Raw genomic sequence first — 14,586 nt, 5'->3', positions numbered from 1 at the left:
AGCATAGGCTGCCTGCATTTGAACCTCAGCCCCCGTGTCTAGCTGCCTGACCGTCAGCCAGTTACTTATTCTCCCTGCCCCTCAGTTTTCCCATCCGTAAATTGGGAACACTAATCTTATTTAGAACGCTAACGATTAACAGGGGCTGGAGCATAGTAAGTGCTCAGTCAGTGGTAGCAAGTTTGCTTAGTTATGCTGTGTGCCTCCTTTTGGCTGTGGGTGTGGTTTCACCAGTGATTCCTTGTGAGTAGCCCTTTTCGTGAGAGTTTGGGAATTTCTGTACCTGAAAGCAACATAGAATCACAGCAGGTCAGGCAGTCGGCGTCTCCTCTGCCCCTCCCCAATCCTAAACACCACAGGCTGATGGATGGTCGAGCAATGAGGGGTCGGAGGGTGGAAGGTTTGTATTAGGATTTTCAAGTGGAGAAACCGAGGCTGGGCCCAAGCTAACGGTTGTTAACAGCAGATTTCGCCCAGCCCCCCTCACCTGATGCCTCCGAATTTACCTTTTTCTCTGGGGTTCCACTGTTCTCCAGGAGGCTGCTGCTCCTTCGGTGGGGTCCTCCTGCGTGAGAGACATGTAACCACCACAGAGGATGTCTTAATTTCAGGGCAGCCAGCTTCTCTTCCTTCTAAGATGAAACGCAAGAAAGTTTGTAGGATGTTTTCAAACCATCCCTCAATGTGGTACCTGAACTGATTATAAATGCCTTTTTAAAAAAAAAACAAATGTCCAAATTAAACATAGGCATCCAAGCGAGGAGGCAGGCCCCAGCCCAGAGCCTGCGGCCGTGCCCACGGTTTCCTACAACCAGCCCTCGCTCGGGCCTAATGGATACTTTCGGGAGATGAAAGTGCGGAGGGGGAACAGGGGCAGGAACCGGAGGCCGCTCAGGGACGCCCTTGGCAGCAGACGGCGGACCTGGGTCCCCTGTTCTGTCATTAGGAGAAGCTGCACATGGGCAAGGGGTGTCACGTCACAGTCCTTCCCCCATAGTGCAACGCGTGATTCTCAGCGCGGGCCCCGGGCCAGCAGCATCCGCCCCCGCCCCCCTACCTCCCATCCCCCAGCCTCTTCTATTGTAACTGGATTTGGAGACAGAGCCTACACAGGGGTGATTAAATTGAGTCCATCTAAGGCGGACCCTAATCCAGTAGGACTGGTGTCCTTGTAAGAGGAGGAAGGGAAAGCCAAAACTGGTTTGGCTCAGAGGATAGAGCATCGGCCTGCGGACTGAAAGGTCCCAGGTTCGATTCCAGTCAAGGGCATGTACCTTAGTTTCAGGCACATCCCCAGTGGGGGGTGTGCAGGAGGCAGCTGATCGATGTTTCTCTCTCATTGATGTTTATTACTCTATCCCTCTCTCTTCCTCTCTGTAAAAAATCAATAAAATATATTTAAAAAAAAAAAAAGACCCAGAAGAAAAAAAAAAGAAAAAAAGAAGAGGAAGGGGCAGCCAGGTGATGAGCAACAAGAAGGCAGACATATACTGAGTGGCCAGATTATTGTGATCTTTATTATTATGCATAATAATCTGACCACTCAGTGTGTGTGTATTTATATATATATATATATATAATTAGAGGACTGGTGCATGAATTTGTGCATGGGTGGGGTCCGGCCAGCCTGGCCAGGGGGAGGGGACATGGGCAGTTGGCCAGCCTGCCTGCTGGTCAAACTCCTGGTTGGGGGGACAATGCATATTAGCCTTTTATTATGGTATGTAGGATATGCACTGAGTGGCCAGATTATAATGCGTTCAGGGAACATCATAATCTGGCCACTCAGTGTATGCAAGGCAAGGAGAGAGGCCACCCCTGCCCGCTCCTCCATGACTGTGAGAAGTAAGTTTCTGCTGTGCCGCCCACCCAGTGTGTGTGGCACTCTGATATGGGAGCCCGAGCAAACTGGCGCCCTAGGGAATGCCAGTTCTGGAAATGCCAGTTCTCAGGCCCAGCCCTGACCTCCCACATCGGCAGCTGCATGCTCACACGCCCTCCAGGTGATGTCCACGTGGGCTGGTGGCTGAGAACCACGGACATGAAGTATTAATACTTGGCGGTAACCAGCCCCCCCAAAATAGCATGTGGTTGGAAACGTGGTCTGGTGTGTTAAATATATAAACCTTCTTTTAGTAGGCGCCGGAGAAGTTCCAGCGGGCTCTTTAATGAGATGGTGTATGCGGAAGTGTTCTGTAAGTGCTGGAACATTCTGTGGACTTTAGGTGGTAGTGAAGAGTAACCCTCCAAACACTCCAAAGTGAGAAAATGGAATCCAAGAGCCTCCCTCGCTGACTGGAATTTCTGAGTCGCTTAAAATCTCGTCCATTTTCCGCCCCAAGCATTTGGAATGCTGCTTCTTTCTAAGCACAAAATAAAAAAAAGATTTAATCACATTTCCCTTTTTGCTCTTGCTACTAGGAAGCCCACAGCTGAGTGAGATCTTTAAGCACAGCCCGTGTGGTTAGTGTGTGTGTGTGTGTGTGTGTGTGTATGTGTGTATAATATATATATATATATATATATATATATATATATATATATATTTTTTTTTTTTTTTTTTTTTTTTTTTTTTTTTTCCTAATTCAGTTTTATACTGCATCTATATCCTTCGTGGTGGCTTCAAATACCTTTAGGGAGGAAAATAAAAAAGGAGAGGGGAAGGGAGTGAAAGAAGAAAGAGATTCCTCTCACAGCTCAGATAGCTACCAGATCAATGATCCTCTGCTGAGTGAATTGGGTAAAACTTGGCTGGGAAAGACAGGTGTTCTCGTCAGTGACAAGGGAGCAAACTGTCCATCAGCGAGTCCTCTTCATGCCCTTGTCTTCTTGTTGCCCCCTCCCCATGGGTGATACTGAGGGAAGGTGTCCATTGCTGGAGTTACTACTCTTACTGGAGCTCTTGTGAGCCCTGCTTGGGGACCCGTGTGGAAGTGACAGGGCCAGATTCGCATGTTTTTAAGGTTAGAAATTGCTGTTTGCCTGTGGTTTTCAACCCGTGAGCCGAAAGAATTTTTACAACTCACAACACCTGACTATTTAGTCAGGGCACTGACCTCTTTTCCCTTAGATCCGTGGTCGGCAAACCGCGGCTCACAAGCCACATGCGGCTCGTTGGCCCCTTGAGTGTGGCTCTTCCACAAAATACCACGTACCCTAATTAAGTTAATAACAATGGACCTACCTACATAGTTTAAGTTTAAAAAATTGGGCTCTCCAAAGCAATTTCAATCGTTGTCCTGTTGATATTTGGCTCTGTTGACTGATGAGTTTGCCAACCATTGTCTTAAGATTGTCAAATAAAAAAAATTTTTTAAAAAGACAACAGCCAACACAACAATAGCCATCCATTGTGGATTAATCAAAATGATACCTATTTTTTGGTCGGGTCAGCAAATCATCTATTTCTTGGTGTGCCGCAGAATTACAGTAATTAGTTTGTGTGTGCCATGCATGAAAAAAAGGTTGAAAATCGCCATTGGGGTCATCAGAAATGGGCAGAGACAGAAAGCAGACAGAGGAGGGGTCTGTAGCGAGTAAAGAGAATGGGGGTTGCTGGGGGCTGGGTTTTACAGGAACTGGAAATGAGAAGCGGTGGGGAAACTGAGTCCTTGTGCGCACAGAGGAATGAGTATCAGGTGGCCGGGAACCTGCCCCCGGCAGACGGCGAGTGGCAAACAGCGAGTGGCAGACATGTTTTCAGACATGTTTTGGTTCCAGTAAAACCACATTGTCCGTCCATTAATATATCTGTTCCCATGTTCCCATTTGTGTGGGTCACGTATTCCTATTTTTACATTTGTGCATATTTTAAGTAACGTATTTTTTTATCATATATTTTATTGAGTTTTCACAGAGAGAAAGGGAGAGGGATAGAGAGCTAAAAACGTCGATGAGAGAGAAACATCCATCAGCTGCCTCCTGCTCACCTCCTTTTGGGGATGTGCCTGCAACCAAAACACATGCCTTTGACCAGAATCGAACCTGGGACCCCTCAGTCCGCAGGCCGACGCTCTATCTACTGAGCCAAACCCGTTTTGGCAGTAACATTTTAAATTTTTTTTTAATACGTTAAATCAACACCCGTCTGTATTTATTTTAAAATAAAAAGTTTTACAAAAGAAGTTTGTCCAAAACATTCAACACTGGAGGCCCAGGTGGACTTCCAGCCCCCTCGAAGGGCCTGGCTATGAAAATGCGATTGAGAAGGGGCTGCTTTCTCTCCACTCTGGCCCCTGAGTCCTGGGGAAACGGTGCGTGCCTGGCTGCTACAGGTGTGCCATTCGCCGCCCCAGCCGGCGTGGAGGAGGGGGAAATGGAAGAGGGAGAAACCTCAGATACCACATCGCGAAGCCCCAGGAGTTCTTTTCCGGCTCTACAACGGGGCGTAAAGCGATAGCTGCTGTCCTTTCCATGGTGCATGGCTTTGTGGTCCTGACTGCGGCATTCACTGACACGCGGCCTCCCTGGGGACGCAGGAGGCAGAGAGAATTGTCTCCCTCTGAAAGGAGCTGGGGGGAAGGCGGCGGGGCGGGAGGGGTGCTGAGTCCCCCGTTTCTCCGCTCTGTTAATAATGCATTGCCTTCAGAACTGTCCGTCGCATTTCAAGTGGGCAAAATGGGTGGGCCCTTTTTCCTTCCCGGCCTGCCTTCGTTCCTTTAGGACGATGGGTTGTTTTGTTTTTAGTGGCATGAACGTTCTTCTTCGGGTGACGGGGAGATCTGCTAAGAAGTCAGGGTGTGCAAAGGTCATCGTTTTCCTGTTCAAAATGAACAGTGAGTCCCGTGACCTGGGGCTGAACAATAGGGCGTTGGAGGCCAAGATGCAAGAGCGCCAAGGCGGTCTGGTCTCCTGTCTCTGATTCTAGGTCAGTGGGTCGGCAAACCGCGGCCCGAGAGCCACCTGCAGCTCTTTGACCCCTTGGGTGTTCTAACGCCACTTCTTCAAAATTAGCCTCGCCCAGGCCGAACACCGACTTCTGAGCATGGGCCATGAAGTTTCGATCGCGCTGTGGGATTTTGTGGAAGAGCCACACTCCAGGGGCCAAACAGCCACATGTGGCTCACGAGATGCGGTTTGACAACCTCTGGTCTAGGTGGTTCATGAGAACTGGCTCAGCCTGGGAGGGAACGGCCTCTTGGGGAGGAACTTCTGCTCCTAGAAGGTAGAGGAGCGCACACATCTTCCCCGAGGCCCGATGGAGGCTGCTGACTCCCTGGCACCCTCCTGGCCTGTGAGCCCTGCAGGAAGAGGGCGTGCCTCCCAGCGGAGCAGAACAGAGGGAGGGCCTCGTGCACGGTTAGGTCTGCGCGCATCTGACTGGATAGATGAACATGGCGGAAACAAAAAGCTCAGAGGTGACGTGTGCAAATGCCCAGATGTTTTTGTTGCAGATAATATCATCCAGACTCCAACTTGCCTTACACAGCAAAGCAACTGTACTCACTGACATAACAAGAGCCCAGGAGACAGGGGTCTGGTGTCAGCCTCGTACAGGCCTAGGTGTTCAGATGATGTCACCGGGATACGTCCCTGTGTCTTTCTGCTCCGCGCCCTTCATTCCCAGTCCGGCCCCTCCCCGTCCCCACGCTCCAGGGGCCATCCACACAGCTCTGCAGCTCGGGAGAAAAGGGAACTGAGAATGGAGAACAGGTTCCCAGAGGGAGAACAGGTGCCAGAGGAAGCAACAAGCAACAGATGTCCACAGTGACGGGTGTGTAGGAACAGTGCCCTCCCCCCAAAATCAAAATAGAATAATCAAATGTCAGCCCTGCGTGCTCGCTTTAGGAAGATGGGGTGCTGGACATGGGGGGGTACTGTTTTATTAATGCATCTGCAGTGCCTGGCAGCATGATGCTTGGTACAATGACACTTGGTAATCCTATAGAATAAAAGCCTAATATGCTAAGTGTCCGGTCAGCCATTCAACCAATCAAAGTGTAATATGCTAATGATATGCTAAGGCAGCTCAACTGCTTGCTATGACGTGCACTGACCACCAAGGAGCAGTCGACTGGTTGACCAGTCACTATAATGTGCACTGACCACCAGGGGGTAGATGCTTCGACCAGTAGGTTAGCTTGCTGCTGGGGTCCAGCCAATCAGGACTGAGCAAGATGGGCCAGACACACCCTGGAGCTCTCTGACGACCCTTCCCTGGCTGGCCAACCTCCCGAGTCCCTCCCCGGCCTTGATCCTGCACCAGTGGGGCCCCTTGACCTGGCCTGCGCCCTCTCTCAATCCAGCCTGAGCCCCCCCCCCTCCCGAGTGCACGAATTTCATGCACTAGGCCTCTAGTATTAAATAAATCAACAACGGTTCAAATTCGTTGTACAGTGAAAAGTTAAAAATGTATAGCCCTAGTCACTTTGGTTCAGTGGATAGAGCGCTGGCCTGCGGACTGAAGGGTCCCAGGTTTGATTCCAGTCAAGGGCACATGTCTGGGCTGCGGGCTCCATCCCCAGGAGGGGGCGTGCAGGAGGCAGCAGATCAATGATTCTCTCATCATGGATGTTTCACTCTCTGTCTTCCGCTCCCTTCCTCTCTCTGAAGTCAATACAAATACGTTTTCAAAAAGAAAAACTGTATGTAGCCATAGCAAAATGCCAGGCGTGGAGAGGGTGATGCATGCGTTATAGAGCCGGTCATTATGTTATTTCACAAAGGAAGGAGAGTGGAACTGTGGGATCCCTCAACACAACCCGCGTGGTTCAGGGCCCACTCAGGGTCCGGTTTCTGGAGAAGGCCACACCCTAAAATGAAGAGAGAGAGACTGGAAAAGAGTTCATCAAGCCTGGCTAGCTCTTTTTACATTTTATTACCAGTGACTATGTTAGGTTTCAGTTCCCGGCATGGAACAAAGTGCAAGCATAGGAGCAGGAACCAGTTTGGCTCAGTGGATAGAGCGTCGGTCTGAGGACTGAAAGGTCCCAGGTTCGATTCCGGTCAAGGGCATGTACATTGGTTGCGGACACATCCCTGGTAGGGGGTATGAAGGAGGTAGCTAGTTGATGTTTCTTTCTCTCTCATTGATGTTTCTAACTCTCTATCCCTCTCCCTTCCTCTCTGTAAAAAAAAATCAATATATTTTTTTAAAAATTAGAGGCCGGAGACATAGGCCACTCAGTGGTCCGCCGGCTGTCTCCGTGGCCTGCTCCGGCCGCCACGGTGGCCCCGTGCACCTACCAATCCCGCCCAAGCACTGACCCCTCCTCCCCCTCTTGTGTCCCCTCTGCAGCTCGAGCTGTCCAGCACGGCCGTCCTGCACCAGATGCGGCGGGACCAGGTGGCGGACGCCTGCCGGGCCAGCAGCGCGGCCAGCCGCAAGCGGCGCGTGCTCACGCCCAGCGACCTGAAGCACCTGGTGGTGGACGAGGACCACGGGCTCATCTACTGCTACGTGCCCAAGGTGGCCTGCACCAACTGGAAGCGCCTCATGATGGTGCTGACGGGCCGGGGCAAGTACAGCGACCCCATGGAGATCCCGGCCAGCGAGGCGCACGTGGCGGCCAACCTCAAGACGCTCAACCAGTACAGCATCCCCGAGATCAACCACCGCCTCAAGCGCTACCTGAAGTTCCTGTTCGTGCGGGAGCCCTTCGAGCGGCTGGTGTCGGCCTACCGCAACAAGTTCACGCAGAAGTACAACACGTCCTTCCACAAGCGCTACGGCACCAAGATCATCCGGCGGCAGCGCCGGAACGCCACGCAGGAGGCCCTGCGCCGCGGCGACGACGTGCGCTTCGAGGAGTTCGTGGCCTACCTCGTGGACCCGCACACGCGGCGCGAGGAGCCCTTCAACGAGCACTGGCAGACCGTGCACTCGCTCTGCCACCCGTGCCACATCCGCTACGACCTCGTGGGCAAGTACGAGACGCTGGAGGAGGACTCCAACCTCGTGCTGCGGCTGGCCGGCGTCGGGGGCGCCCTCCGCTTCCCCACCTACGCCAAGTCCACGCGGACTACGGACGAGATGACCACCGAGTTCTTCCAGAACATCAGCGCCGAGCACCAGGCGCAGCTGTACGACGTCTACAAGCTCGACTTTCTGATGTTCAACTACTCAGTGCCAAGCTACCTGAAACTGGAATAGAGGGGAGGGTGGGGAAGGGGAGGAGGGAAGAGGGGCGGGGAGGGGGGGAGGGGGGAGGGAGAAGCGGGGGGGTTGGGGGGGGACGCGGGAGAGAAGCGTTGCTTTTTTAATTTAAGATTTTTTTATTTGTCAAAAAGAATTATATGCATATGGGGTTATTTTGTAAAGTAATTATTTCTTTCGGGGGATGATTGCTGCGAGCAGCATAAAGTGAGAGTTATTTAAAATCCTTTGGGAAGGGGGAGGACGGCCGTCTTGGCAGGGAGAATTGGGTTGGGGGGGGGGGGTCCTGTTTTGGTGTTTTTTGTTTTTAAGACCTGAGTACTGTCTCCAAGGTTTCCTTGTGTTCCGGGGAATTCCACGAACTGTGCATTCCATACGTTCTAATGAATGTTATTTATAGTTATTTAAACGTACGTGTCTGTACAGGTTTCTTGGTGTGGCAGCATTAAGAGATCTGTTGTTTCGTCCTGCGCTTGCTCTCCTCGCGCATGCGGGGGTGTGGATGCTCTCACTCGCCGCTCACAGACTCCCCGTGTGATCAGAGCCATTGGGACGGGTGTCGATGCCACCCTGCTGGACATTCTGCCAGAAATAAACTGAAAGAGAGGCACCTTTGCAAGGGACGAATTCCACACCGATTTTCCGTCACCCCCAAAGTCCCTGGCCCTAAAGAAATGTGATGTTTTTAAAAATATATTTTATTGATTTTTCACAGAGAGGAAGGGAGAGGGATAGAGAGCTAGAGAGAGATACATCGACCAGCTGCCTCCTGCACACCTCTCACTGGGGATGTGCCCACAACCAATGTATCAATACATGCCCTTGGCCAGAATCAAACCTGGGACCCTTGAGTCTGCAGACTGACGCTCTATCCACTGAGCCAAACCGGTTTCGGCTGTGATTTTTTTTTTTTTTTTAAACCCAAGGAGAGAGCTGATTGTAGCTCCCCACCCCCACTCCACACACCCCCCACCCCCCACCCCGCCACCAGAATTAATACTCTGATAGAATAAGCTTTTCTAAAGAAATTTCTAACTGGCAGTGCCAGTGGTGATGAAGAGGAGATGGCTGTTGCTTTATAGTCAGCAAGTATTTATTGAGCAACTACTATATGCTGGGCCTCGTTCCAGGCCCTGCAGAGAGAGCATTGAACAAAACTGGTAGTCTAGGCCCTCAAGAAGCTTTACATGGATACTGGGTATCCAGCTCGACAATTAGCAAACCTCCAATATCTTGGGCTGTTTATAGGCAGGTCCATGACTCCTATACACTTGCATTTTTCTATGATCCAAATTTGAAAGCCACATGCTTGCAGCAGGCCCCCAAACATGGTGTGTCATCCACGCTCCAGGCCCCACACCATAGATGGCAAAAGCACTTCCTATCCTGTGCCTGCTCTAATGTATGGGTAGTGTCCACTCTTAATCCCAGAACAGATTTGCCAGGCACTGCTCAGAAGCGTGTGGGGATCGATTAGTGATGTCTGCTCTGGGTGAGGGAAGGGGAGCTTCAGCTGCTCCCAGTGCTGCCTCCTGTCACCTCCAGCCCAGCACCCATGTCTCCATGTTGTTTTCTGTTCCTGCCGCACAATACCATGGCAGGATTCTGGCGTTTCTACCCTTCATGAAGAACTCATGAAGGTTAGGGGTGGACTCTTGGTACATATCTGTGCACACGTGTGCCCTCTCTCAAGTCCTCCCAAGGCTAAGAGGCCATCAGCACCTGTGATCGCCAGGCACGAGCAGCAAGGACAGCCTCCCACGATGGTCATTCATGCCCCTTTCCTCCGAAAGGCTGGAAACGCCCACTTCCTGTTCTTGGCTAACGACCACCTGCTCACACCCCTCACCTGCAGCCGCTTCCCACGTCTTGGTTGAAATTGGAGCCACACCTCTCTTACAGCTAGTGAATGAGTTGGTAGCCGATACTGTACATAATAATAATAATAATAATAATAATAATAATAGTTCTAATAATAGGGGATGGATGGACTGGGGTGTGGGTAAGTTTTGCTTTTTTTTTTTTTTTTTTTTTTTGGATGCAGTCTATAGCCAAGGGGTAAGAAGACTATTCTAAAACAAACCAAAAGAAAAACTGAATAATTTATTCACAGAAACTATTAAAATCGTATGCTAAAGCTCGGAGCCAGCTCAATGAGCAGCAGCTGCCACAGCTCAGCGAGGAAATTATTTTATTGAATGTGAGTGAGGTGTGCCCGGGAGGAAGTGGCTGGAGCTATTTATAAACGCTGTGCACCTTCTTCCCTCACTGAAGGGCACAGGGACTCTACCCTGGATGGACAGAGATGGATGCAACCCATTTTCCCCGCAGAGCGGCCGTCTCCGGCTGGCCCTGGAACCGGGACTCTGGTCTCCATTTCCAGCTGAGGAAACTGTTCTCCTCAGAGACAGGGCTTCTGCGGGTCAAACAGGTTGTCCAGCGTTTTAAAATGTGTGCCCTACAGAACACAGGTCCCAGGGAGTGTCAAGTTCACGGGACGCCAACTAAGAGCTTTGTGATCACACGTCCTTGGCAAACCAAGTCAAGTCGGTTTTCTTTCTGCGGGACTTCTCAGAGCCTCGAATGTGTGCTGCGCATTGAGACTCCCAAGAGGATCGTTGCGTCAGCAGCATTTCCTGAACGGACAGGACCGGCGAGCTCTTATTTTGCAGATCATCTCCCAGAGCTAGCATCCCGCAGGGCATACTTTGGTTAGGTTGATTTAGCCCCAAATGATTTCGTTCTTCCAGGATAAGAACTGCCTCTTCTTAACCCCTCTCCAAAAACCAAACACAAAATCAAAAAACGGCACCACGGTGTCCAAGCAACAGAGGTACCTTATCAAAACGAATTCGACTTTTCCTTCCATGCAATGGTTCTTCATCCCTCCCAAGCCAGTGGAGGGAAGTTTTGGGCGGTAAGGACAGAAGGGGGGGGGTGTACGGCCACAGGGGTCCCCCTATGCCTCAAGCCTTAGGCTGCTCAATGCAAGCGGAGTGAGCTCCACCCTGGATGTGCGCTTCTTCGGTTCCATCGGATGGAATTATTCGCTGTGTGTTCTTTGGTTTCTAAGTGGGAAGTCACTTGGGTTTCCTGAGTTTCGCATTTCCGTGCCTGCCTTTGATCCGCCGTGTGCATGAGCTCAGGGCTGTGTGCAGACCACCTTCTGTCATCCGCTCTCTCTACAGTGAGAAAGATTGTCCCTCGGGGGATGACCCCTCCTATGGTTCTGCAGCGACTCTTTCGCCTTGCGTTCTGTCTTCAGGTTCCATTTTCTAATGGGATAAACATTTTTTTTAGTTGATTCAACTGTTGGTTTGTTTTTTTGCCAAATGTAGAAAATAGTGTTGTCCTTGGTTAAAAAAGAACTCATGGTTAACAATGTGCCTGGAAAACAAAACTTGGTGGGGTTTTGTTTCAAGAGAACTGTGAGAAATGCTTTCTGGGGCATGCTTCGCTGGAGAAAAGTACAGGCAGGGGTCCCACCTCCGAGCCACTTTTCGAGGGTCCCACCCGTGTGTGCAAAACCAGGTGCCGCCAGGGCCGTGCTTACAAGGACATTCCTGCTGACCTATTAGCCACAGTGTTGGAATCCCTGCATCTTCTCTGAACCCCGCCCCCCCCCCCCAGCCTCCCCAGCTGGTCTGGGAAGAAGGGTATTCTGCTGACCCACCCCGGTGTCTCAGAGGGGGACCTTCCTTCCTGCCTTCCTACCTGTCCAGCAGCTGAGCGTCACCATCCTGCTTGCTCAGGACCCGGATGCGACAGGAGAGCAATGGGCAGTGGAAAGTCCAGTCAGACCAGTCCTCCTAATGGCAAAGGCCTGGAAGCCCAGGGTCTGAATCCTGCCCACAGAAGGTTCCCTTAACCAAGCCAGCAAATCCCCTAACTTAGCTGGTGGTGTCTGGACTCAAAGCCAGTCCCTAGCCCACTTAGTTGGTGGGGCCTGGTGATTGCAAAAGTCCCTGTTCTAACCTGGCAAGAAGCCGGGGGACTCTGTCCCGGTGGGTGGTGCTCAGAGCACATCTCTCAGCCCAGTCCTTCCCCATGCACACACACGCACGCATGTGCACACATATGCACACACACACACACACACACACACACACACACACAGATACGTGTGCATGCACCCACAGTCCTGGGGAGCAGAATCCCTCCCTTGCCCACTCCTATGTCAGCATGACTGACCTCCCCACTCCCCATGTCCCTACATTTCCTCCAGCCTTTTCCCCTCACAGCCAGCTGGACCCTATGAACAGGCAACAGGACCTTCTACAGCCAGCTTGCCTGCTGGCCGTCCACAGGCGCATTGCCGTCTGCTACTCTGTCAGGTACGGAAGGGGCTATCCGTACTGTTTTCTTAGGAGCATGCTCCGTACGGCATACGGACATATAATTTAACATCTCTGTGGGGTGTGATTTTTTTTTTTTTTTTTACATATTTGTATGCAGTAGAGGGCTTGTTGTAGAAAACTCTCCCTGTATCTTCCTGTACTGTTCGAGAAAGCTGAATTCCACATTGCCAACAGAAGCGTGAAATGTTCCTGAACCTTCCTTCGGGAAAAGCCATTCAAGCCTGATTATTTTTCTAAGTAACTTCAATTAAATTGAAGAGAAAAAGAAGCTTCTCTGTGTGTGTATGGTTTGTTCATGGCTCACTGGCAGACGGCGGGTGGGGTGGGCTGGGCTGTGTTACTTTGCCAGGGTGCCGCAGAGAATGGAGGAAGTCCAGGATGCAGACCCCCGTCTTGGCCAAGGCAAAGACCACCATCAATCCAGAACCTTCCTGTTTAGTGGACGAAGACGAGCTTGCTTTATTCTGTCTTGTCTAGAAACTCTTTGTAGACGATGGGATAAAAGAACCGCCATGACCACACAGTCCTACCAGCCACGTGAAAAATAAGGAAACAGCCCTGGCCGGTGTGGCTCAGTTGGTTGGATGTCGCCCCACACACTAGGAGGTCACCAGTTCAATTCCTGGTCAGGGCACATGCCTGGGTTGCAGGCTTGATCCCCAGTAAGGGGCATGCAGGAGGTAGCCGATCAATGTTGCTCTCTCATATTGATGATTCTCTTTCTCCTTTTCTGTCTAAAATTCCGTAACAATCTATATATATAAAAGGCTAAGCAACCAACCAACCAGCCGGTAGGTATGACTCGCACTGACCACCAGGGGGCAGGCACTCAATGCAGGAGCTGCTGAGCACTCTCACACTCCGGAGTCCCTCAGGAGATGTTGGACTGCCAGTTTCAGCCCAATCCCCATAGGCCAGGCTGAGGGACCCCACCTGCTGGAGGGACCCTGCTTCAAGCCCCGGCACCACCCCAGGTACAGCCTGCCAGGGAGAGACCAGGGAGGTTGGCTCCAGGGTGTGTCTGGCCTGTCTCACTGAATCCCGCCCCACCAGCCACCTTCTAATTTCCTTTTAATATGCACAAATTCATGCACCAGGTCTCTGATTAATAATAAGGAAACAGACTCCAAAAGGTTAAGTGGTATTGGTGGCAGCCAGTATAGGAACCTGGGTCGATGCACCTTCAGAATCCCATGCTTTGGGCACTAAATGACATGTCTCTTTAAATGTCCCACCGTCCAGAAGTCCTGTCATTCAATCTCCAATTGCCCAATTCTAAATCCATTCCTTTTCTGATGCCCCTCTCTCATATAGCTTTTTTCTGCTCCATGGATGGACATTTCTTAACTTCATTGATTTAAAAAACGATTTATTTATTTACATTTTGCTAAAGAAGAAATCCCTCAAAGTTGTTTCTTTGTCGTATTGTAGTCTACTGTTTTTTAAAATGTGTTATCTAAACATTTTAACACAAAACTATTGGTTTAAAAAGTATATTTCATATTTCAGCCCTAATAGGCATGGTTCTCATCACCAGTGGCCTGGCTCCCACCCATGCCTGGTGTCATCGCTGCCCTTGCTCTGGCCCCATAAGGTTGGGAAATGTCTAGACATGGAGCTTAGTTGTCTGAAATTAATGGAAAATGCACTTCCTTTTTAATGTGGTAAGTGGATAGAACTGTGTCATTCCCTGCCCCCGTCCGTCTTAAGAACATCCCCAATTTTAGTTTACTCTCCTAGGGGTAAGACAAATGGCCTCTTGTCAGTGGCCAGCTGGCCAGTTGGTATTTCAGTGGAGGCACAGGTGCCCACTGTCTGGCACTGTAGAAGCTACAGAAGCCACAGAACCTAGACCAGCGGTCACTAACAGGTGGTCTGCGGACCACGGGTGGACCATGAAGTCCAAAAGGTTGGCAACCACTGGCCTAGACCATGGCCAGGCCGGGGCGGGGTCACTACTGATCCACCACCAAATGAACAAAAATTGCACCTGGCAGAATGATTAGCAAACGGTACCCAGGTGTCCTTCCTTGGTAAGTGCTTTCCTTTCTCAAGTGACGTCTTTCCTACGTTTTTGGTGTCCAAATAGTTTTTATAACGGTAGATGTGCATTGATATTAGAAAGTAAAATGC

The 14,586-nt window shown here is 50.7% G+C and overlaps 1 protein-coding gene across 2 annotated transcripts in view; it reads left to right on the top strand.

The window, feature by feature from the left end:
- The window catches only part of CHST11 (carbohydrate sulfotransferase 11), a 203,667-nt gene extending 195,554 nt beyond the window's left edge, over positions 1-8,113 (top strand). For both annotated transcript variants that reach the window (XM_036456946.2, XM_036456945.2), the window contains exon 3: positions 7,238-8,113. In XM_036456946.2, coding sequence (XP_036312839.1) covers positions 7,238-8,092 — 855 coding nt within the window. In that variant the 3' untranslated portion in view covers positions 8,093-8,113. The remainder of the gene's footprint in view (positions 1-7,237) is intronic.
- Positions 8,114-14,586: the final 6,473 nt, after the last annotated feature.

The sequence above is a fragment of the Pipistrellus kuhlii genome, unplaced genomic scaffold (genome assembly GCF_014108245.1).
Source record: "Pipistrellus kuhlii isolate mPipKuh1 unplaced genomic scaffold, mPipKuh1.p scaffold_m20_p_3, whole genome shotgun sequence".
In the NCBI taxonomy this organism is placed as follows: domain Eukaryota; kingdom Metazoa; phylum Chordata; class Mammalia; order Chiroptera; family Vespertilionidae; genus Pipistrellus; species Pipistrellus kuhlii.
The sequence above is the reverse complement of the archived record's forward strand: the minus strand, read 5'-3'. Positions and strand labels throughout refer to the sequence as shown.